Source organism: Mauremys mutica, chromosome 3, assembly GCF_020497125.1.
Source record: "Mauremys mutica isolate MM-2020 ecotype Southern chromosome 3, ASM2049712v1, whole genome shotgun sequence".
Lineage (NCBI taxonomy): Eukaryota > Metazoa > Chordata > Testudines > Geoemydidae > Mauremys > Mauremys mutica.
This window is the reverse complement of record NC_059074.1, coordinates 206460012-206482508: the sequence shown is the minus strand read 5'-3', so window position 1 is coordinate 206482508 and position 22497 is coordinate 206460012. Positions and strand designations below refer to the sequence as shown.

Here is a 22497-nt window from a genome sequence, read left to right as displayed (position 1 = left end):
ATTCTTTGAGATGTTCTGAAAGAAATTCTGTTTCAATACATATGTCTAGAAATTGTCATAACCTATTGAATTAGCTTGTAGATTTTTGCTAACCATTGTTACAGATTACTGTGTCATACGCCTTTTCCTCGACTGAGCAGGCACCTAGACATATGAGTGATTATACACTAGCGTGAGTATGTACCTAGTGGGCCAGATTCTTAGTGCAAATCAGTGTCACGCCATTGACTTGGCAGAGTTACGCCAACACTGAACTCCTTTGAAAATACCACCCTACCTACACAAAACCCGTGTAGGGAAATGAGTCAGTCTTCCTGATGCAGGGGAAATCCAACAAGCTCCAGGCACTGATATCTGAGTTGTCATGGAACCAAGCCACTACCATCTATTTTTACCTGCAGCTCTTAAGTCTACTAGTCTCATGCACAGTAATTCCTCCATGGGAAAGACTATACATGAGAGCATCAGAGATTCATCTCAGGGACCTTGACCCTCCTTAACAAAAGATGCAGAAAAATGAAGTGATACTATTCAGCATGAGCCAGCCTCTCTGCTGGTGCAAACAGGAGGTCCATCCAGTGAAAGGATCCTTTGGGATCCTAACTGTCAAAGTCCTGTACATAGGTGCTAGCTTTAGGATGGGGAGCTCACCTGTTACTCCACTGTCAAGCTGTCCTGCAGCGGCTCCAGAGCATGAGTACCAACTTCAGGGCAGACTGTTAGGGAACAGGACACAACCCCCAAATTGGCTGTGAGTTCTGTACTTAGATCCTTGTGTCCTGCAGCAACATCAGATGTTCTTCCATCTCAGTCAGTCTTGCCAAGAATGCATTGCATGCAAGTAGCCTCCCCAACCTTCTTACAGAAAGAGGAACGTCACCCATCTTCCACATTGGGCTGCTTTAACTTTAATGGTGCCCATTTCACCTCCTGGCTGATGATGCTTCTTCTGGTGATTGTCTCTTCCCTCACTGGAGCCTGTCCAGGTCAATGGCATATCTCCTAAGCCATAAGGTCTCTTTACTGATGTAAATAGGTACTTTTGCTGCATAAAGAAACTGCATCCAATTTGCATGTACATGCACATACCCGTCCTATGAATAAGGTTAGCAATGGGGTTTTACGGTAGCACTGTACTTGTGTATTTCTCCTTACAGCATTTTTTAGAAACAGAACATAACTACTAGCTACATAATGAGCAAATGTTTCTGGCTTGTGGCTGGGATCACTACACAGCCCATAGGCTTGCAGGGGCTGACCAAGATGTCCAAGGGTGTGCCTGGAGTGGAGCTTGAAGGTGTCATTTCCTGCTGTTGGAGACAGACCCATGCTAGCTCTGATCAAGCTACTGCACTAAAAATAGAAGTGCTAGAGGCTGCAGCGGGAGGGCTGGGTGGCACCAGCCGCCCCACGTACAATCCCGTCCAAACCCCTAGATACCTTCTCAGGGTGGTTAGCCCCTCCCGCAGCTGGCTACTCTTCTATTTTTAGCAGGCAGGCCCAGTTAGAGCTAGCAGGGGTATGTCTACTTGGGCTGGAATTTACACCTTGCGGCTCCACTGTAGACACACCCATAAACTCTTTTGACTAGACTGACTGTAGGCACAGCCCTCAGCAAGGCGTGATGAGTAAGCTGCCTCACCTGAAGTGGCGCAGGGAGGCCCTCCAACCACAGACAACCCTACGAGTCCCAGTTCCTCCCCTGCTGTCTCCTTGCTCCCATACTGGCCTAGAACAGGGAATTACAATACCCCTGCAGAGCTCAGTTGCTCTGGCCAGGCACCAGGGGAAGTGGAGACACAGCTCTGCCTATTTCCCTCTCACCCACTTGCTCCAGAAGCAGAATAAATGGGTGAATTTCCCCACTTCTCTCTCCATGCCCCTCCCCTGGCCCATGCAGGCAATAGCACTCGACATCGTATGCACATTCCACATGGTGCGTACCACCAGCAGGGGCAGAGCTAGGGACGGCAGCCGCTTAGGGCTTGGCGATGGGCGATTCCATTTTGTTTCCTTGCTCTGGGCTGTAGTTTTGTTAGAGAAGAAAACTTGGGACTGGAATCCCCAGAGGCGCCGCGCATGGTGCCTCCCATGTGAAACAACTCTGAGGGTGCCCCTGCCTGCTGGCTTATCAGAGGAGTCCTTTCATTTTCATCGAGTCACACATAAGGCCAGAACAGAAGATTACGATCATCTGGTCTGACTTGCTGCATAACACAAGGCACAAAATTTCACCCAGATGAAGTAGCTTGTCCAAGGCCATCAGCGGGTCAGCCAGGAATAACACGTGGGGCTACTGAGCCCTATTCCAGTGCCATAATCACAAGCCATTCTTCTGTCTCATCAGTGTCTATCCAGCCCTCGGAAAAAATCACTCACACCCTGCCAGCATCTGATTTTACTAGTCAGCATAAGCAGTGTTCTCACCTCTCATGAAAATGTTCCACTAACGCCACTCATGCCCCGTCTGTACTGCCGTTCCAAAGTCCCTTTCATTTGGCCTCTGAGCTCAAGATCCAAGTAACTATGGTTACTTTTAATTTTATATAGAATAGTATTCTGAGTGTAAAGCCAAAGGCAAGGATTCTTCAACAAATCTATTTTATGATATCCTCTTCAATACTGTATCGAAACCTGAACCAAAGAGTCACCTTGACCATACTGACATTGGTACGATAAAGGAAATCAGTAGCGATCATTAACTCGGAATTCTTTTCTGCATTTTTTGTTTTTCCTCAAAGAAAGAACATGTGATGCTTTCAGTCCTATTGGAGTTGTACACGTGAACACTTCTAGATTTCCCTGCGTCTGATAGAACTGAGGGAAAATTCATCCACAACACTTTCCAACCAAAAAAAATACAGACACCAAAACGTTTAGCAAATTTGTGTCTGATTCACCAACTTGTTTGCATTGGGGGGGAGGGGGAGGAGAAATCAGAAAAAGTTGAACCATTTCATTTTGACATTTCCTAAATGAATTTTTTTGATTTTTTGTTTCAAAATTTTCTTAAATTTTCTTTCAAAATAATTAAAGATTTTTTTTAAAGCCCCAAACTGAAACAAAATATTTAGTTTCTGGCTGAACAAGAACATTAGTTCAACATAAAATGCATTGTTTTTAACTTTTCCATTTGCCAAAACTTTCAGAAAATTTCATACAAGGGTCAACCCGAGACAATTTTTTCCCCTGAATTTTTTTTTTCAGAATTGACAGTGAACTGAAAAATTGGTTATTCACACAGCTCTGGTCTCTGGTGACTGGGTGAGTAGTTTCCTAACCTATGACAGCAGTGTCTGGAGCTTTGGGGGGGTGTACTTTATGGGAGCTTTCTGTAGTCTGTAAAACTCATTGTGTGGTGTTAAGTGAGTGAATCTGCTTTGAATAGAGTATGAAAGTGTCTCCCCCCTGTCCCATTCCTTTCTTCCCTCTGCTTTATGGCCATCTATGCTACAGAACATCTTTGTTTGAGTTCTTTTCCCTGGGCCAGCAGGAGGGCGCCATGATAACTGGAAGGAGGGTCCCAACTACGGGGTCTTTTCCCTCCACTCCAGCCTGATGTTCTCCTTCCCAGAGACTTTTATCCTCCTCAACAGGGCCAGCTCCAGGCACCAGCTTAGCAAGCACCTGCTTGCGGTGGACACTCCAGAGAGGGGCGGCAGGTCCAGCTATTTGGCGGCAATTTGGGAGAGGGTCCCTCACTCCCGGTCGGAGCGAAGGACTTCCCGCTGAATGGCCGCAGACCGCGACCGCGGCTTTTTTTTTTTTTTTGGCTGCTTGGGGCGGCAAAACTCCTGGAGCCGGCCCTGCTTCTCAACAGCACAAAGGCTGTCAGACTGGGGGTGGGACCACTCTACCGTGTCCCTGAAAGTCTTGTCTATGTACTTCTCCGTCCCCACAGTAGCTCATCTAGTTCAGCCACTCTGGACTCCAGAGCCTGTACTGTGTCTCTGCGGGCCATGAGGTGCTTGCACCAAATGCACACATATGCCACCTGCCCCCAAGGCAGATAATCCTACATGCTGCATTCAGTGCAATACACTGGATAGTCCCCACTCTGCTGCTGGACTTCTGGCTGCAAGGTGTGGGTTTGGTTTTTTTGTGAGGAGGGTTGTTGGCTTAAGTTTAGAGTATATTTGTTAGTGTATCTGCTTCTCACGTGCCCTCTCTAAACTCCCTCGCAAAACTCCCCGGGGTGCTAGCTCCTCTGGTCGCTTAGAAACTGCCTTTTTAATCCCCTGTTCTCCCTGGGTTAGCCCTACCCCCTTGTCAAGGGCTCTTAAAGGGTCAGGAACTGAAGGATGGCAGGCTAGAGCCTCGTTGGGAAGCTCTCAGCCTGGCCTAGCAGGCTGCTAGGCTCAGCACACAGCCGCCCCCAAACAGACCGTGCGATCAGCTTTAACCCAGCAAGCAAGCAATGAACAAACGAGCAGACAGACTGACCTGAAGGGTCATGTAGCCGCTCCTCCTCCACCTGGAGAACTCCCTCACAAAACTCCTCCGCTTGCTGATCCTTTTCACTAGCTTGTGGATGGAATGTTTAAACTTCTGGATACAGCCCTACTTGTTAAAGGCAGAGTGGGTAGACGGATCAGAGTTGGCATCCCTGCATCAGGCATGCCATTACCTGCTTTGGAGTTTGGCAATTCAGAAGCACAGGACCTGGAATGATTATAGATCAGTGTGTGACAGTTAAATCACAAGATGGGTTACGGGTGGCGTCTGTTATAGACACCGACTCAGACAAGAGAGCAGGAAGAACTGTTCCTTAAGCATCTATCTAGACTGTGTAGAAAGAAAAATTGCATTATCATGGGAGATTTCAATCTGGGGGGCATGTTTGAGGATCCTCATGTTGCCGCTAATAAAACATCCTTGGAAGATTATAGATAAATTTTTAAACACAAAAAGTATTACACCCAACTCAGAGTAATTCTAATTTAGACCTCTTTCTGAAAAGATGAATTGATCACTGAACTAAGTTTTAGTGGCTGCCATGGTACAAGTGATTGGGAGCTAATTACTTTCATTATGTGCAAACAGAATGCAGTTCAGATCAGTGTGTGTGCACATGCACACACAGGGACCAATTTTCAAAAGCTGAAAACAATTATGAGCAAAATTAGTTGGTTGGGTAGAAAATTTTAAATAAAAAATATCTGAATGATAATTGGAAGTTGTTTAAGAAAACTTTATTAGATGCCCAGAAAAAACCCTCACAATTCCATAATCGTGAAAGAAGGCTTCATTTAAAAATACCATCCTGACCAAGAATGGAAATGAAAGCTGCAATTTAAAAAAGTAAAAGAACAATATATAACAAATGGAAGAAGGGTAAGTTAATAGCAATGACCATAAATTAGGAGTGAAGAGATATAGACAATTGATAAGAGAAGCTGAAGGTCTCAATGAAAAATCTCCAGCCAGTAAAGTTAAGGACAGTGTAATGGAGTTGGCACCCACCTCTTGTGAGTGCTCCCTTTCTTTGGGTGATGTACATGCAATCACAGTTCTTTTCAGGGGCTTCACCCACCTCTCACAGCTAGCCTCCTTTGGTTGATTCAGTGTGAGCTTGCTTTTCATTTTAGTTCTTATCTCAGGGTGGCACCCACCTCTCATGAGCACCCAATGGTTCTCTTGGTGGGTCTTCAGCAACTCAGCCCTCCGGCCAAGCTACGTACGCAGTCTCCCCTTCCAGGGTATACAGTCCTGAATTCTTATCACTGCCCTGGTATGGGGCCATAGCTCTTAGGCTTCCCAGAGGCCCTGCCTTCTTCAACCACCCAGCCAGGGCCCATCTCGGTACCCTCAGCTGGTGTCCTTTTCAGCACCCCTCCCTGGGCTCAGTCTGTAACCAGACCAGTAAGGCCCATCTCGGTAACCTCATCTGATCTGGCCAGGTTCTGTGCTTAGTTCCCCCAGGCTCACTCTACCCACGCTGACCTTTTCATGGTCCTGCTGCTATTCTATCCGGCCAGTCACGCACCTGGTCTACGGCAGCCTTCCATGGGCACTGCTCAGCCTGGTGAGCGCTCTGCAGTGAGCTGTCCATGGTCCTGATGTTCCTGATCCTCCCTCATCACGTCCACACAGCAACTGAAGGCCCTGCTCTGCTGCTTGCCTTTTATCTGGCCTTCCTGGCCCCTTATTGGCCACTCCAGCAGTCCCTCTGATTGGCTGCTCCTCTGCGGCCACTCTAGGCTGCCTGGAGGACTCCTAGCTGCTCTATTCTGGGGCAGGGTGACACAGGGCCATGAGACCTCCAGCAGGGCACCTCCGGACCTAGTCCACCCTGTCATAGACAGTAAAAAGGAATCCTTACAATGGGATAGGTCTATTGCTAGATATGGATGGTATAATCTTCAATAAAGATGCAGAAAACAAGTAAAAGGCCGACGTGCTTAATAAATATTTGTGTTGTATATTTACAAAGACATTGAATGAGGTAGTCTGCCTTGGGATATATATTTTTTATTCTGTCAGTAACCAGGGAGGATGTTAAAACAGCAACTATTAAAGTTAAACTTTGTTAAATCAGCAGGACCAGGTAACTTGCACCCAGGAGTGGCTAAGTTGCTCTCTAGACCATTGGTGGGGTCTTTTTAGCAAACCTTGAACCAGTGGGGCAGTTCCAGATTACTGAGAAACAATCCAAAGTTCTGCTAGTGTTTAAAAACTGTCAGTCGGACATCAAACCCGGAGAAAGGCTGATGGGGGATGCAATTAATAAAGAAGTAAAAGATGATAGCATAATGAATGCCAGTTAACATGGCCCTATTGGAAATTAGTCTTGTCAAACAAATGATGTTGCACAATGAGATTATAATTTGTTTAATAAAGGTACCAGTGTACTCAGCCTTCGGTGAGGCGTGGCATTCTAACTAAACACTACCAGGATCCAACATCAATGGAACCTATAGTAAATGGACTAAAAATTGATCTCAACAAGTAATTGCAAATGAGGCCTCATCAGCCCATAGCTTGTTTCTAGTGGGGTTTCAGAGGGAGTTGTTCTTGGCCCAGTACTATTCAATATCTTTATCGATGATGTGTAGGAAATATAAAATCATTGCCGGTAATGCTTTGAGACGGCACAAAAATTGGACAAATGGTAAATAATTACCAGGACAGGCCAATTATGCAGAGTGCTCTGGGCGGCTTGGTAAGGTGGGCTCATTCGAACATGTATTTTCATGAAGCCATATACTAGGTCTCTACTTCTAGTGATAAAGACTATAGGTCATGCCTGTGAGATGGGAGACTGCATCCTGGAAGGTGCTTTGAAAAGGACGTAGGTGTCAGAGTGGATAACCAAGTGACCATGCGCTCCCAGGATCTTGCTGTGGCTAAGAGGGCTAATGTGAGCCTGGGATGTATAGCCAAGAGCAAGCGGGAATAAGGCGGTAATATTGCCTCTGTATATAGCAGTAGTGAGACAGCTGCTGGAATACTGGCCAGAAGATGTGGTCAATTTACTTTGGTGGGTTTTGTATCAGGCCTTAAAAAAGCAGCGGATAGTTTCTCTGGTGGGTCTACCAGAGGAAAGCTACTGCCACTTCCTTAAAGCAAGAAAAGGGTCATTCCATTTGTGAGTCTAAGAATGCTTTCCTGTCAGCATAGAAAGGCCTTTTTGGGGTGGTATTTCCTGTAGCAAATGTGAAATCAATAAATACCTGCCTGCTGCTAAGTCCTTGATTTCGCCTTTCGATAGGGGCAGGCAATACACACCCTGACTCATACATTAAATATCTGTGACCCAAAAGAGGAATGTCTTTATGACAACATTTTTTGTCTTTCATGAACAGGGTCATTAAGCAACACTTGTAACTACTAAATCTGGGTTTTGTGTGAAAATGATTTCAGCGAGCACGAAAACCCCAGGTTTCTTTTCAATCTACTGATGTCTTTTGAAAGCAATTCCTAAGCCTCCATTTCAAAGCCTCTTTCAATCTCTGAAAATTGTTGGTAACAGCTGAATCCAGGCAAACAGATCATAACACTGTAACTCAACAATAAGCACTATCGCTGATTATTTAGAAAAAACTGTCGCTTTTCAGAGCACTGCCACAGGAAGAAATTATCATATATACTGGAATATTTAAAAAAGAATTCAGCCTTCATCCATATGTCAATTGCATCTTGCAAGGTCAGTATCTTTACTGTAATAGACACTGGCAAAAATAGCAACAGCAACCTATGTATGAAAACAACTATAATCCACCATTGTGGTCAGAAGGCCAAGCTGATGGCTGAAATAAACATTGTGCTTCCAAACATATCTTTAATCCAAGGTGATCTTTCCCATGACACGTGCAATGCTTAATGATTCAATGATAATTCAGAGAATTCAAATCTAATAGTTGACTTCTTGCTGTTTGATTGGTTGGTTGTTTAGTGTTCCTATTCTTTGGAATCACATTTCACAATGCAGTCCTTACAAACTTCAAAAGAAACAATCCATTTGTGTGCATTTAATGTCTGATTAAGACAATTTGCCTTATAAATTCTGATTATGAGAATGATTTTCAGTGAAACTTCTGCCACACTAGTCAAATGATTTTTATTAGAGCAGGTCAAAATCTTCAGTGTTTTTCCTCAGAAAATGTTGATTTGACTAAAAATTGAACTATTTCATGGGAATGTATCGATTTTGTCTAAATCAGGGGTCGGCAACCTTTCAGAAGTGCTGTGCCGAGTCTTCATTTATTCACTCTAATTTAAGGTTTCGCGTGCCAGTCATACATTTTAACATTTTTAGAAGGTCTCTTTCTGTAAGTCTATAATATATAACTAAACTATTGTTGTATGTAAAGTAAATACAGTTTTTAAAATGTTTAAGAAGCTTCACTTAAAATTAATTAAAATGCAGAGCCCCCCCGGACTGGTGGCCAGGACCCAGGCAGTGTGAGTGCCACTGAAAATCATCTTGTGTGCCACTTTCAGCACGCGTGCCATAGGTTGCCTACCCCGATCTAAATGATTGATGAAAAATTATCAAAAATATTCATTCTGATAAGCTTGAAAGGCTTCATTTTTGACTGCCATTTGTATTATATAGTAGTTGAAATCTTTGCCAAACACATTGTGTCGACCTTATCAAAGCGCAAAAAAGGCCAAGATGAAAAATCAAGGAAATATTGTAAAAATATTCCATCTCAGTTCTAGATTAAACAACATTTCAAGCTCTTGGGATTTCCCACTGGACAGAATATCTGTTTTCTGACCAGCTCTAATTTTGATTCAGTTCTTTGGATTTATATTAATACCTACCAAAAGGTGTGTAGTAGGATCCTTGGTGGGTTGGGTGGCCAAATGGTTCGCATCCACTCGGTCATGGGGTAGTGGTAAAGGAGCCCAGGCCTGCCCATGCCACCGGGCAACGACCCAGGGTCCTAGGAAGGAGAAGGAGTCGGACCCTCTGAGTTACCCTCCGTGGGTCACTCCCTCCACTTCTGGTCCCAGAAAAGGGAAAATGAAACCAAACCATTAGCCACAGCCGTGCTCGGAATACAGTCCTGGTACTTCAGGGAGGCTCCCCTCTCCTCTTTTGGCAGGAGCTTGCAGGGGGAGTCTGTCCTCTCCAGCCTTCCCCTTCCGAGCTGGGTTGCTCCCTTTTCAATCCTGTGTCCAGCTGGCGCATGCTCTGCAGGGATGGAGGGGCAGGGCTCCCTGGGCCCTGTACTGCCCTTTAACCCCTTCCATCCCAGTTGCAGGAGCCTAATTTTATGCCCCCAAGATCAAAAATGTAAGTCTAAGCGCTTAGGCTTTGCACCGTGCCCTGAAGATTCAACAAATGGCCAAGCAAGGAAGGGAATTCCAAAGCTCAGAGTCCCTCCCAGCTCTCCGCTCCTGCCAGTCCCCCACGTTCTTTAAATTGTGGGGGCCCCAGATCTAGGATCCCCACTGATCACAGCAGTGGTGTGGCCCAAGGAGAGAGGTGGTCTCTCAAGTAGGCAGGTCCTAGGTCATTTGGGCTGGGAGGTCCCCAAGGCGCTTGGCACCCATCTCCCATTGAAAGTGAATGGCGTTTGGGCAGCTACCTCTCACAGGATTCTTTTCCAAGTAAACAAAAAGACACCTTAACTTCCACCCAAATAAGCAGCCAGTGCAGATCCTGGAGCACTGGGGTTATGTGCCCTGGCCTAAATATGCTACTTCATAAGAGGGTTGCTGAATTCTGCAGCAGCTTAAGTTTTTCATCCTGCCTTAAGTGGCCCTGCAACCCTGTGTGCAAGGTGGCAACGCCACTCATTCAGATTTGGCCTGAGGGCCCCTCTGTCATGATGGAAGGGTGGCTGAGCCAAATCTGAGCCGCATTCCGACCCCATGTGACTGCTTGGCACCGCACCACCACCTGGGCAGGCCTTCCAGTGTCCATGGGCACCAGCCACCCTCAGCTTCCTGGGAGAAGCGAAGCTGGAACCCCCAGTACCCAGGCAGTGGGGAGACTGGCTCTGCTTCCTGGGGATGCAGCGGGAGGATGGGGTCTGAGGCTCCCAGCACTGCCTGGCCCCTGCTGGGGACACCGCCCTTCAGCCTGACCACCTCGCCAGGTAAGAGTTTGGGGCTCGGTAGGGGGTAGCAGGCAGACAGTGTATGTGAGATTGCAGGGCTGGGTGCAGAGTCAGCAGAGTGGGAGCACAAAGTGGAAAATGTATGGGGCTGGGGGCAGCGCAGGGGAGGCCCTCGGGAAAATTCTGGTTGCCCCCCTGCTTCAGAGCAGGGCGTGTGTCTCTCTGTGTTTGCACCATGCTGAGCACAACGGAGCTCGGATCTTGGGCGAGGGGTCTGGGCAGTCCTGTAATACAAACAAATAATTACTAGTCGCGTGGCATCAATGGTATCCCTGGGGCAGCGCCACCGACTCCAGCCATGTTCTTCCGCAGATGAACTTGACCCAGGCTGCTCAGAACTCGGTGGCCGGGGAGAGCACACACATGGGCCCTCGGAAGAGGTCAAACATTTCTTAGGCCTTGATACTTCCCAGCACAATACACTGTCCAAAGTAACCGAGCTGCCCTGGGTTGCTGCACAGCATGCGGCAAGGCAGTGTGAAGTGCTTGTTACCCTGTAAGGAGGAGCAGCTTCCGTAAGAGGAAACCCGCCTCTGGGCCTTTGCCTGGTCTCATCTGGTGTAAAGCAGCACAACCCCACAGCCAGCCAGACAGTCGTGCTGATCGACACCGGGCCCATTGTATTTTTTTATAGTCACTCACTTGCAAGTCATTTTCAATGCCACACTTGTTCAAAGGCTTTACAAATGCTTCTTTTCAACCACCCGTCGAGCGCTTTCACCTACAGCATGTCACTCATTTATAACACAGTTAAACTGTGACTTATGTGCAACTCAATCTCTCCATTCCATTCAAATGCTATTGCCTGGCTATACTGACAATATAATGTAGTCCCTGCCCAGCCGTCTATGGACACAATTCTCCTTGAAAGCTGCCACTCCATAGCCCTCGCCATCCATGGCCTCAGGTCTTGCCTTCTTCTGAGGATGTCACTACTAGGGGCTATTATTATTGCTTTTAATTATGATGTATAGTACCAGAGTACTTAAGAACCCCAGTCATGGGCCGGGACTTCATTGTGCTAGGTGCTGTACACACACCGAACAAAAAGAGTCTCTGCCCCCAGGGGATTACAGTCAAAGAGAGAATGGCCAGAGGGAAGAGGGAGTACAAGCACACCATGAGACGTTATTGGTCCACATGGCAGGTGGTGGGCTCTGCACACCAACAGCCTAACCTAAGAGAGAGCACAGCCTGCGGAGACAACATCCCCGCTGGTGGGGCTACACCAGAGACCTCTGAGCCAATGGCCGGATTTTCGTCTAGGCGCTGAGCGCCGATGTCAGTGGGAACCATGAGCATGCAGATGAGGCCGTGCACTTTTTATGCAGGGACTCTCACGAGGCCAAACCAAAGCTGGGTTGTGATTTGTGGGGATACAGCACCCCAAGGTCACTGAAGTAAGAGTCTTTCCATTGACTTTGATAGGCTTTGGATCAGGCCTATAGCCTGACTACCTTAGACGTTCATTGCACATGTGAACATCTGAGGGGGCGTTTCTGTTTTGTGGTCTCCATGTTGCTAAATATCTCTCCTGTGCAATCGATCGTGCCTAAAAAGCGCAGCTTGGCCGCGAAGCATCAACAGCGAAGAGCGGCGTGGCTAGGGTTGGGTGAGAGAAGAAAGTGGCCGAAAATATCGGTGTGTCCTGTGAAGGCTCTGCCTCCAGCTAGTGACAAGTGTAAGTGCGACACTGGTTTAAATCCAGAGCACGGGGGAAATACCTTAGCTACTTTATACAGGTTAATCCCCACCCCCCAAAATGTGATGAAATGAGACACCCTCTGACTGCAATGAAAGTTCGCTCGGGCCCCTTATGTATCCCACAAATAATGTGAGGGAATAAATCGAGACCTGTCGGTCTGCAAGGCCGATGGCTTTAGAGGGTATGAACATGGGTAGGGCTCAGCCATATGACCCTTACTCACAACCGGTACCTGACTACACGTGCCCTTCTGTGAGATCCTATTCACTTTACAGCTGGCAGAACAGGACGCCAAGTCTTTTGGGAGAAATATTGGACCATATCTTTGCTCTGCCAGTCCCTGCTGTGCATCCATATCACCTTCCAGGTGCCTCAGCTCTGGCAAGTGTTTATAGCCAGTGGGAAAGAAATTGTATCAAGCCCTTTCCAGGTGCTTTGCAACCTATTGGTGATGGCAGGTTTAAAAATAGACTCTGTCAAAGGGGAGAAAGGGATCTTTCAAAGGAAATTGACATTAAGAATTCTTTACGGGGCAAGTACAGGTTCTTAAATTGAAGTTTTTGAAACATTACAAGCAAATTAAGTGCTTTGGTTGCAATTTGTTTCTGGTAAAGTTCAATGCTCACTAATACCCAATCCTGCTAAAACTTAAACCCACAATTAAGTTGAAGCATGTGAGCCTTCCCATTGAAGCCGGCAGGATCATTCGGGATATTTAACGTTATATATTTGGTTAAGTGCTTCGCTGCATTGGAGCTTAGAAGATCAGAAGTACACCTCTACCTTGATATAACGCTGTCCTCGGGAGCCAAAAAATCTTACCGCGTTATAGGTGAATCCACGTTATATTGAACTTGCTTTGATCCACCAGAGTGCACAGCCCCGCCCCCCCAGAACACTGCTTTACCGCGTTATATCCAAATTCGTGTTATATCAGGTCGTGTTATATGGAGGTAACGGTGTACTTATTTTTAGATTTTAATCATACAAAAATAATTGTGTCATCATGGACAAGATGACAAAAATCTCTGAGACTGAGGATGATTTTGAGTTGGCAGAATTGTTAATTTGACACTTCCCCTTTCATCTTAAAAGACTAACTGGTCTTTAAAGTGATTTACAACTGGAAACTTTTCTACTCTGGAATATCTTTGGTTATAACGTATTATAGAAATCACTGGTTTGCATTTTATTTGTGGGTAGTTAACTCTGTAGTTCTATTATTAAAATGACTTATTCTTCAAGACTGTGTGTAGCATGTGACTCATGTAAATACATCAGTACAATTTTGGGCTGTTTTGTTTTTTAAAAGAAGGAACCTGCAACTTCAATCCACTCTGGTTTTGCTTGAGTAAAGCTAGAAAGCTCAGGCCCTCTGGAATTAATGTTCCGCGATGTCTTTTCACACATAATATCTAGTTCCTCAAGCTTTTGCAGAGCCTGATCCACAGTCTGTTGCAAACAATGAGCCTCTTTCTGTCAACTTCAAAGGGTTTTGGATCAAGCCCTCACAGTCTGCACCGGTACAAGCCTAGTGTTCAATATTTTCAAAGAGTCTCTTTGGTTGGTTTTGATTTTGATTTTTTGTTTTTAGTGGATAATAAAAGGTTCCAAAGATGCTCCCATATCATATTGTTAACCTACCCCTTCGGCTCTGATTCAGAAATTCAGGGCAATCCAAACTCGTCAACCAAACATGTTTGATGGGTTTTTCCTGTCTTCATGAAAACAGCTGCACCACAAGTCAGTGTGGGCTGGTGACTAGGGCACATGAACTTATCTAGCTCTTTTTAGCACTGCCATGCTAACACAACTTGCAATGAACAAGATCTTACTTATTTATTTGGTGCATGCAATCTGAGCAAGCCAAGCCACAGCGTTCTTATCAACTATGTTCAAGGCATGAAGACCTCCAGGAAGTTGGGTAATTTTGCAGTCCTCCACAATCTGTGTCATGGTTTACGGCTGCCCACATTGACATAACTGGACTGTCTCTGAAACACCACCGAAATTCTGCTGCAGCACAAATTCCATGTGTAAACGTGCCTCAGTGGGTCACAACCGAGGATGAACGGCTGAGAAATAGGCAGATACACCCCACAACTGGTGGCTAATCCCCCATAAGATCTACCAAACCAGCAACAAAAGTAAACTTCTGTTTCACCACACTGGCTAACAAGAAGTCATAAAAGCAGTTTCCTCCAGCATTCCAGTCCTTGTATTACCACCAGAAACACTGGATGTAAAGGTGAGTGGTTCTTTACAACCAGTCTCGTCAACTAAAAGGTTCTTCTGATCCCAAAGGACCAGCCACACATCCAGGTCAATATATAACTTAGATCTTACCCAAAAATCATGCTGATGCCAATCCTTTAAGAAAAGAAAGAAAGAAAGAAAGAAAGAAAGAAAGAAAGAAAGAAAGAAAGAAAGAAAGAAAGAAAGAAAGAAAGGTGAGAGTTAAAACTGGTTAAAGGAATCAAATACATACAACAATTGCTAAGTTCTTGGTTCAGGCTTGTAGCAGTGATGGAATAAACTGCTGGCTTAAGGCAAGTCTCTGGCTGCTTCCAAATCATTGGGAGACCCTCAGTCCAGCGGTTAGATGCTCCCATTAGTATAGTTCATGGTCCAGAGGGCAGGATAGAGGCTGGAGCAGGGTAGAGGCAAAATGGAGGGGTTTCCAGGGCCATTTATATCCTCTGTGGTGTGGCGGGAAACCCATTGTTTCAAACAAAAACCTCAGCCCAGCTAGTGGAGACTCACAGGTGACCAGATAGTGTTTGGAGTCACATGGGCAAGTCACATGTTCATGCCCAATTTCGCTCAGTCATTGCAAGAAGCCATTACCTATATTCTAGACAACACGTTTACTGGACAGTCCACTCAGTGTAGATGGGCGTCTCCTCTGGTCCACCGTGAGTTAAGTGTCCTTTTGATGGGCCACTCAATTTGAATAGTCCCTCCAAGATGTGCTGGCTCACTACTGTGTGGGTGTTACCCCGGGAGCAAACATTTGAAATCCAGGTATAGAGTCAATATTCATAACTTCAAATACAAAAGTGATACATGCATACAGATACCATAATCACACTCAGCGAATCCTAACCTTTTCAGAGACATCTTACATGCCACATTTTATACAAGATTTGTTGCAAATCTGTAACAGTGGTTGCAACAATGATCTATGTGGTCGTACTTTAATCAGATACGGTCACACCATTTCCAGTAGGAAACCGATTCGGAAGGCTCCATTGCCTTCACGGTAAATCAAACCCCGGTTGACATTGAGTAGAGGCCAAGACAAGATAATTATTTATCACTTTTTCTGCTGACCATAAAGCTCATCCTGTGGCCTCTACCATCAGTCCCTCACCCTGTAAACTTACCCACAAGGGGGGTGAGGGCAGATGACCATGTGCATCCCCTGTACATACCCATGCGGTCTGGAGAAACGGACTAGCCAACTAGCTACTCAGCTGGCTAGGAGAGGGGATGTTCCACCCACCCCTGAACCTTTGATTCTACCCACGGGGGTGGCCTGCCATTGGGACACATGGCCCCAGCAGGATAGTAAGGAAAACATCCCCGATCTCTGCTTAGAGCTTGACCTGGGTTTTATCTCCAGATTTCGGTGGCACTCTTCCCTCGCCCTTCCGCAGGAGTCAGGTTCCGGCTATTAGCATCACTCAGCCCAAAGGAAATGGTCTTGTCACATTGCCTGGGTGTCTCCTGCCTGGGAAGCCCAGCGTGTGGCCTTCAGGTTCTTCTGCGGCAAAGTCACACTCTTGCTGTCAGGTCGGTTCCCTTTCCAGCTTTCCAGCAGCAGTTAGGAGGCCCTGGCTTCCTAGTTAGCTGGAATCCCCCTCGAATGGCGCATCTCCTTAAAGAGGAGAGAAACCGGGTTTTTAGCGGGGAAATAAACACAGATCCGTAGAGGGGAAAGCAGGAACCTGGGAACGAACTGGAGGCAGGACACCAGGTGTGGAGAACAACCAACCCCAGCTCGCGGGCCCGAGCCTGCAGATTGTACTCAGTGGGAGCTGTACCTGGAGGATCCAGCCCGTTCCTTGTGTCTCTGGCTCTTTGTTTTGTTTTATTCCGTTGCTGGTTTGTACCTAAGTGACATTAAATGCCAAATGGGGCCCGGCCGGATGTCCCACATCCACAACCCACACGCACCGATGTCTCTGCGGCTCCCCGCAAAGAAAGGAGGCGCGTGACTTTCTCTGGCCCCGGCTCCCGCCTCCCTTTCGCACTTGGAGACTGTGGGAGTTTGGGGTGGGGGGGCAGGATGCAGGATCGGGCCCTGCGAGCTTTGCCAGGGCAGTGGGTTGTTTGCAAGGGGGGACCCGGCCAGGACCCGCTTAGGGGAAAGGAGCGGCAGGCTCAGCAAATGGAAGGGGAGAGGAACCGGGACGGATCCTGCTCTCGCCGAGGGAAGGCGGCCTGCCTGCAGCCAGCAAACTATTGCAGATTGCGCGTGCCTGCCGCCCCCCCGGGAAACGTCTTGGGTCACCTTAATGACCAGGGGCGGCAAGGGAAAAGCTCCGGGGGAGGGAGTGAATGCAGGACACCTCGGGCGCCTTGCTCTCCCGCGCCTAAAAACTCCTGCCTGCAGCCGCGCGGCGCGCAGAGCTCGGCGAAAGGTGACCCTGGGGGGCGTGCAGGTCCCCACAGCCGCCTCTGCCTTGCGCCAGTGCAGCGCGGGAGCTCGGTGCCCGCAGTTGGCAGAGCGGAGCGGGCCGCAAAGTGGGTGTGAAGCGGAGAAAACCCGCTCTCAAATAATCGATCTGCTTCAAAAAACCCCCCGGGGCAGGCCGGTAGCACCGACGTGAGCCTTACAGAACGTGTGAACGTGTACGAGAGACCACACCCGGGTGGCTGTAGTCGCTATTACATTCGTACTTTTCTATAAATACACACAACACACACGCTTGGGTGCAATATGCAGAGTATTGCATCCCCTTTCTGTACATCACATCTCAATATTCTCTATGTGCATAGACGTGCAAACACCATTGGATAATTCCCGTGTAAATACCACTGGATCGTTGCCATATACGCAGCAAACAGACTCCCGATGCAGAATATAGCACTGCCGTGTGGTGCATGTATTGGGCTGGATTGGGCTGTGTCCACACAGAAACGGCAGAGAGGCTCCGTTGGCCTGAGAGGGTTAGAAAAGCTGCCCGAGCGAGGGTTGCCATTTAGGCGATTCGTTAAGAACCATTTGGGGGTTGTTTTAGCCGCAGTCAGCCCTGATCCCTAGAGGCTGGTTTTGGGGGGCTTGTCTGGCTCTCCTGGATGCACCGGGGAGAATTACATCATTAACCAAGTGAATTCCAGGGCTTTGGGGTGACGGGGCTTTTCAGAACCATTCGCGGCGCGTTCATTGACCAGGGAACTACGCACATTCAAGCTGATGCGCTGTTCCAAGCGCCAGTCCCGCAGTGCGGAGCGGGCCCCGAGCAAGAACCGCTCCCTGCTGAGTGTGGGGGCTCCTGATCCAGGGGCGAACCGCCGGGGCCGGGGGGTTGTTTTATTCCTAGCCAGGGGTTAAACTTCCTGCGGGCGGCGTTAGGACTAGGGGCAATCCCACGCCCCTCAAGCCAGGCACGTGGGCTGAGCTGACCGCTCCCGTCCGAAAGTTCATTTCGTCCGCAAAGCAAAAACTTTTCCAGGGGCCTGGGCCAGTTCGCGTTAAATGGGGGGGGGGGGTATTGCTTCGCCTGCAGGAACCCCCCCCCCACACACACACACACACACGAGTTTTCAACTCCCAGAGATGAAAGTCGCTCGCTGCTCAAAGAATTAGCCCGGGGTGGCACAGAATTAGCCCGCACCGCACCTGTATCTGGCAGGACTGAAAGTGCGGGCATTGCTGGCGGGTTCCACAGGGGCCAATTCTCGGCCGGGTTCTGGAAAGTGACCCCGGGTCACGGTTTCCACCACCCGCCCCGCAGGTTTCGTTCTAAAACGCGCCGGGAGGCGCAGGGCGCGGGGCTCTCGAGTGGATGACCCGAGCCTGGGGCGTGGGGGGAAGCCCTATATTCAGACGGGCTGCTGCGGGTAGGAGGCTGCCCTTGCCGGCCCCTCTTTTCTGGAGTAAAACCCCAGTGTACTTGGAGGGAACACAGACCCGGCAGAAACACTAAGAAAAACTGAGCCCGGAGAGAAACGAACAACGTTCGTCTTTACCCAGCGCCTGGCGAGCTCTCCCCGGTACCTGCGGGCACCCTGGGATCTTTCAGGTGTTTATGCTCAAGTCGGTCCGAGGGATTTTCTCTTTTGAAGACCAAGACGCATCCAGGCAGACATCGGGCTCGAGCCAGAGGGCACCCCGCTGGGCGAATCTGTGCAGAGCTGCTGGTTTAATAATATCACCCCCAGGGCTGGGATCTGGGTGGGCAGAGGAGTGTCTGATACCGTCTTGTTCCCACACTTCCATCACGGCTTGTCCCTGAGGGGACTGAGGTCTCCGCTCTCTATTTTCCTCCACAGTCTTATTCCCACGCGGGGTTTTTTACTCATCCCCTAGAAAAACAACACTGGATTCAAATCTAATCGCCGCGGCTTTTCTGGGAGTTGTTTGGGGCTCACCGTGTTCGTGCTCTTAAATCCCAACTCTGCAGCTTTGCCTTGAGTTCCCGAACCGGACGCTCGTTATCCATCGCCCGGAGGCTTCTCAGTGACTTTCGGGGTGTTTCTTTTCTTACGGCTTCAACGAAACCAAAACGCTTTAGTCCCGTGGGTGAGAGCCGCTGGTCGGGGAAGCCGGGGGAGAGAGGAGAGGGTGGGGTTTACACGCCTCGCGGGAGGCCGGATCGCCGCTATAACGCCTGGCGGCGTAGAAGTGAAACGGAGCCTTCGCCACAGCGCGCCCTGGCCCCCGCAGACCGGGAAAGTAGGCAGCCGGGGCCCCCAGGCAGAGATGCGCCCCCCCCCCCGCCCCAGTACAAGCAGATACTTACAGGAGAGGGTCTCGGGGTGGGGGTTAGTCTCGCTCGCCTCTGGGTTTGGATACTTTGAGCTAATTTGGAAGTGCCCCGCCGCTGCCACCAAACGCTGCTTAAGAGCCCCAAGGACGCATAAATTAGGCGCCTCTACAATGGCAGAGGTGAGTCCTCGTAACCTCGTCTCCTAAGCTCCCTTTGGTGCTTGTGCGAGGGAGACTGGGGGGGTGGGTGGGACCAGCCCACGGGCTCTTTCCCGGGGCGGGGGAGGCAGCGGGCTGGGGGTTCCCACTCGCCCTCGGCCCGCCCCGCCGGAGCCCAGCGCTGCGCGGGGACCTGGCCGGGCGCGCAGGGGCCGGAGCGGGGCGCAAGGCGCGGGGCGCAGTGGGGAGTGAACTGGATTTCCGCCCCTGGGCACGGCCGGTTGTTGGCTCCTTGGGGCTGTCGCTCCGCCCCCCAGTGTCTGTCGTAAACCTGGCGCCGGACTAAAATAAACCCGAGATAAGAGAGCTCAGGGCTCGCCTCCCTCCTCCTTCCTCCTGCGCGGCGAGCGCTCGGCGCGCTCCGGAGCCCCCCTCTCTTGGCGCAGCCAGCCGGCCGGAGGGGAGCCGGCAGCCGCCCCGGGCTGAGCCCCCCCGAGCTCCCCCGCTGCCCGGCGGCCGAGCCATGTCGCTGAGCCCCAAGCACACGACGCCCTTCTCCGTCACCGACATCCTGAGCCCCATGGAGGAGAGCTACAAGAAGTTCGGGGCGCTGGAGGGCGCCGGGCACCTGGGCTCCCCGCTGGGGGCTTATCGCCAGGCGCAGGGCGCGCAGGCTGCCCCGGCCATGCAGCAACACGCCATCGGCGGCCACAACGGGGCGGCGGCCGGCGCCTACCACATGCCGCACGGCGTCTCCCAGTTCCCCCACAGCGCCGTGGGGGGCTACTGCAACGGGGGGCTCGGCAACATGGGCGAGCTGCCCGCCTACCCCGACAGCATGCGGAACAGCGCGGCCGCCGCCGCCAGCGGCTGGTACGGGGCCAACCCGGACCCCAGGTACTCCACAAGTAAGTGGGGCGCAGGGGGGAGCCGGGGACGCCGGGCTGGGGGGGCTTTGCCGGGAGGGGGGGAGGGCAGAAGGTTGGAGGCTCTGGGTACCCCACAGCCCCCAGGCTGAGACTTTCTTGGCTTGGGGAAGCCACAGGTCCTTACCCCAAATCAGGCGCGGTTGGTATTGACTAGAGAAACGGGGGATGGATGGATAGATAGATAGATAGATAGATAGATAGATAGATAGATAGATAGATAGATGGAGTGTGTGTGGGGATGGATGGATGGATGGATAGATATAGGGACGGATAGATGGGTGGATGGAGTGTGTGTGGGGATGAATGGATGGGTGGATAGATATAGGGACGGATAGATGGGTGGATGGAGTGTGTGTGGGGATGGATGGATGGGTGGATAGATATAGGGACGGATAGATGGGTGGATGGAGTGTGTGTGGGGATGGATGGATGGATGGATGGAGGGGTGGATGGATATAGGGACGGATAGATGGGGTGGATGAGGCTAGATGTTTAGATCACTAGAGGTGGAAGGGGCTAGACAGACAGGGGTCTGTGGGACAGGGGTCTGTGGGACAGACAGACGCGCTGCATGCGGATTAGATACAGCTGTTTCCCTTGCCCTTCGGCACCCCACGCCCTTGCGAGCCAGCCGAGGTTTCAGACCCGGTGGCTGGGGACAGGTCCTCCCGCCACCCCCGAGCCCTGCCCCAGGCCCGTGCGCTGCATTTCGCTGACTTGCCCGCCCCAGCAGAGCCGGAGCCAGAGGCAGCGCCGGGGCTTGCTGCTCCCGTCGGGCCGGCCTAGCTCTCAGCCTCCCTTCTGCTCAGTCTCCAGGTTCATGGGCCCCTCGGCCGGGATGAACATGGCTGGCATGGGCACCCTGAGCGGCATCGCCGAGGCGGCCAAGACCATGGCCCCTCTCCACGCGGCGCCCCGGCGGAAGCGGCGGGTGCTCTTCTCCCAGGCGCAGGTCTACGAGCTGGAGCGGCGCTTCAAGCAGCAGAAGTACCTGTCGGCGCCGGAGCGGGAGCACCTGGCCAGCATGATCCACCTCACCCCGACGCAGGTGAAGATCTGGTTCCAGAACCACCGCTACAAGATGAAGCGGCAGGCGAAGGACAAGGCCACGCAGCAGCTCCAGCAGGAGCCCAGCCTGTGCCAGCAGCAGCAGCAGCAGCAGCCCTCCCCGCGGCGGGTGGCCGTGCCGGTGCTGGTGAAGGACGGGAAACCCTGCCCGGGCAACCTCAGCAGCACCCCGGCTGCGCCCAACCAGCCGGCGCCCCAGGGCGCCTCCAGCGGGGGGCTGCCGGCGTCCAGCAGCGCCGCGCACCAGCACCAGAGCCAGCCGGTCAGCTCGCTGAGCCAGGCCCCGGAGCTGGAGGAGATGTCGCCCAGCCCCCCCTCCCTCCACAGCCAGGTCGGCGGCATGGCCCAGATGGACACGGCCAACGTCGATTACAGCAGCAGCCTGGTCAACCCCAACCTGCTGTACAGCAGGACGTGGTAACGCGGCGGGGGGGGGCGGCCTGGGACTGCCTGGGGAGCGGGCTAGGAGCACCCCCCGCCGCCACCCACCCCAAGCGTGCTGGCGCCGGCGGCTTTCTTCCCTGCGAGGCCGCCCCTGGAGGGGGAGATCCCAGCGCCTTCCTCCGCTCTCGTTGTCGTGGTTGAGTTTATTTTATATGATTCATTATTAAGTATGATGACGATCCCTTTTTCTAAAGACTTGAATTGCAACCCGGTCTCTGACGCCGAGTTGCCAGCGCTGCGGCAGACCGTGTGCGAGCCGGCGTGGACTCCTTCGGTGGGGCTGAAAGGCGGATCCGAAGGGAAGGGGAGAAAGAACTAAAACAAACCCACAGAAAAACCCCTCGTTGCTTTAGGAGATCTGAGGCCACTGCCCAGAACAGGTGCGGGCTTCCCTCCTGCGCGCCTGACTTCGGCTCTGGTGTAATGTACCAGGAACCGAATTAAAAGCTGACGCAGCAGATTGACAAGAGTTAGTGTTTACCACCGTCAAGTCTCCGATTTTTTTTTTTTAGGCTAGTTAAAAAATACAAAAACCCAGTTGGTTGGTGTCTCTATCTTATAAACCAATTGAAAGCGAACAATAAAGCGTTTGAAGTGCAACTTATCTGGTAGAATTAATTTTATAAGGATGCCCCTTAAGTGCAATTTCATTATTATTTGATTGAAAGTAAATTGAATTGT

General features: G+C 50.4%; 1 protein-coding gene across 1 annotated transcript; it reads left to right on the top strand.

Moving 5' to 3' along the window:
• The first annotated feature begins 19898 nt into the window (after positions 1 to 19898).
• On the top strand, positions 19899 to 21793 carry NKX2-4 (NK2 homeobox 4). The gene is made up of 3 exons (XM_045011617.1): positions 19899 to 20283; positions 21114 to 21574; positions 21653 to 21793. The coding sequence occupies exons 1-3, from the start codon at positions 19899 to 19901 to the stop codon at positions 21791 to 21793; spliced, it is 987 nt and encodes a 328-aa protein (XP_044867552.1).
• Positions 21794 to 22497: the final 704 nt, after the last annotated feature.

Excerpts from the sequence above, each read along its gene's own strand:
- NKX2-4 (XM_045011617.1), top strand. The coding sequence starts at position 19,899 with ATGTCGCTGAGCCCCAAGCACACGACGCCCTTCTCCGTCACCGACATC. Across the intron at positions 20,284-21,113 it reads GGACCCCAGGTACTCCACAA|TCTCCAGGTTCATGGGCCCC; the intron begins GTAAGTGGGGCG and ends CCTTCTGCTCAG. Across the intron at positions 21,575-21,652 it reads ACCAGCCGGCGCCCCAGGGC|GCCCCGGAGCTGGAGGAGAT; the intron begins GCCTCCAGCGGG and ends TCGCTGAGCCAG.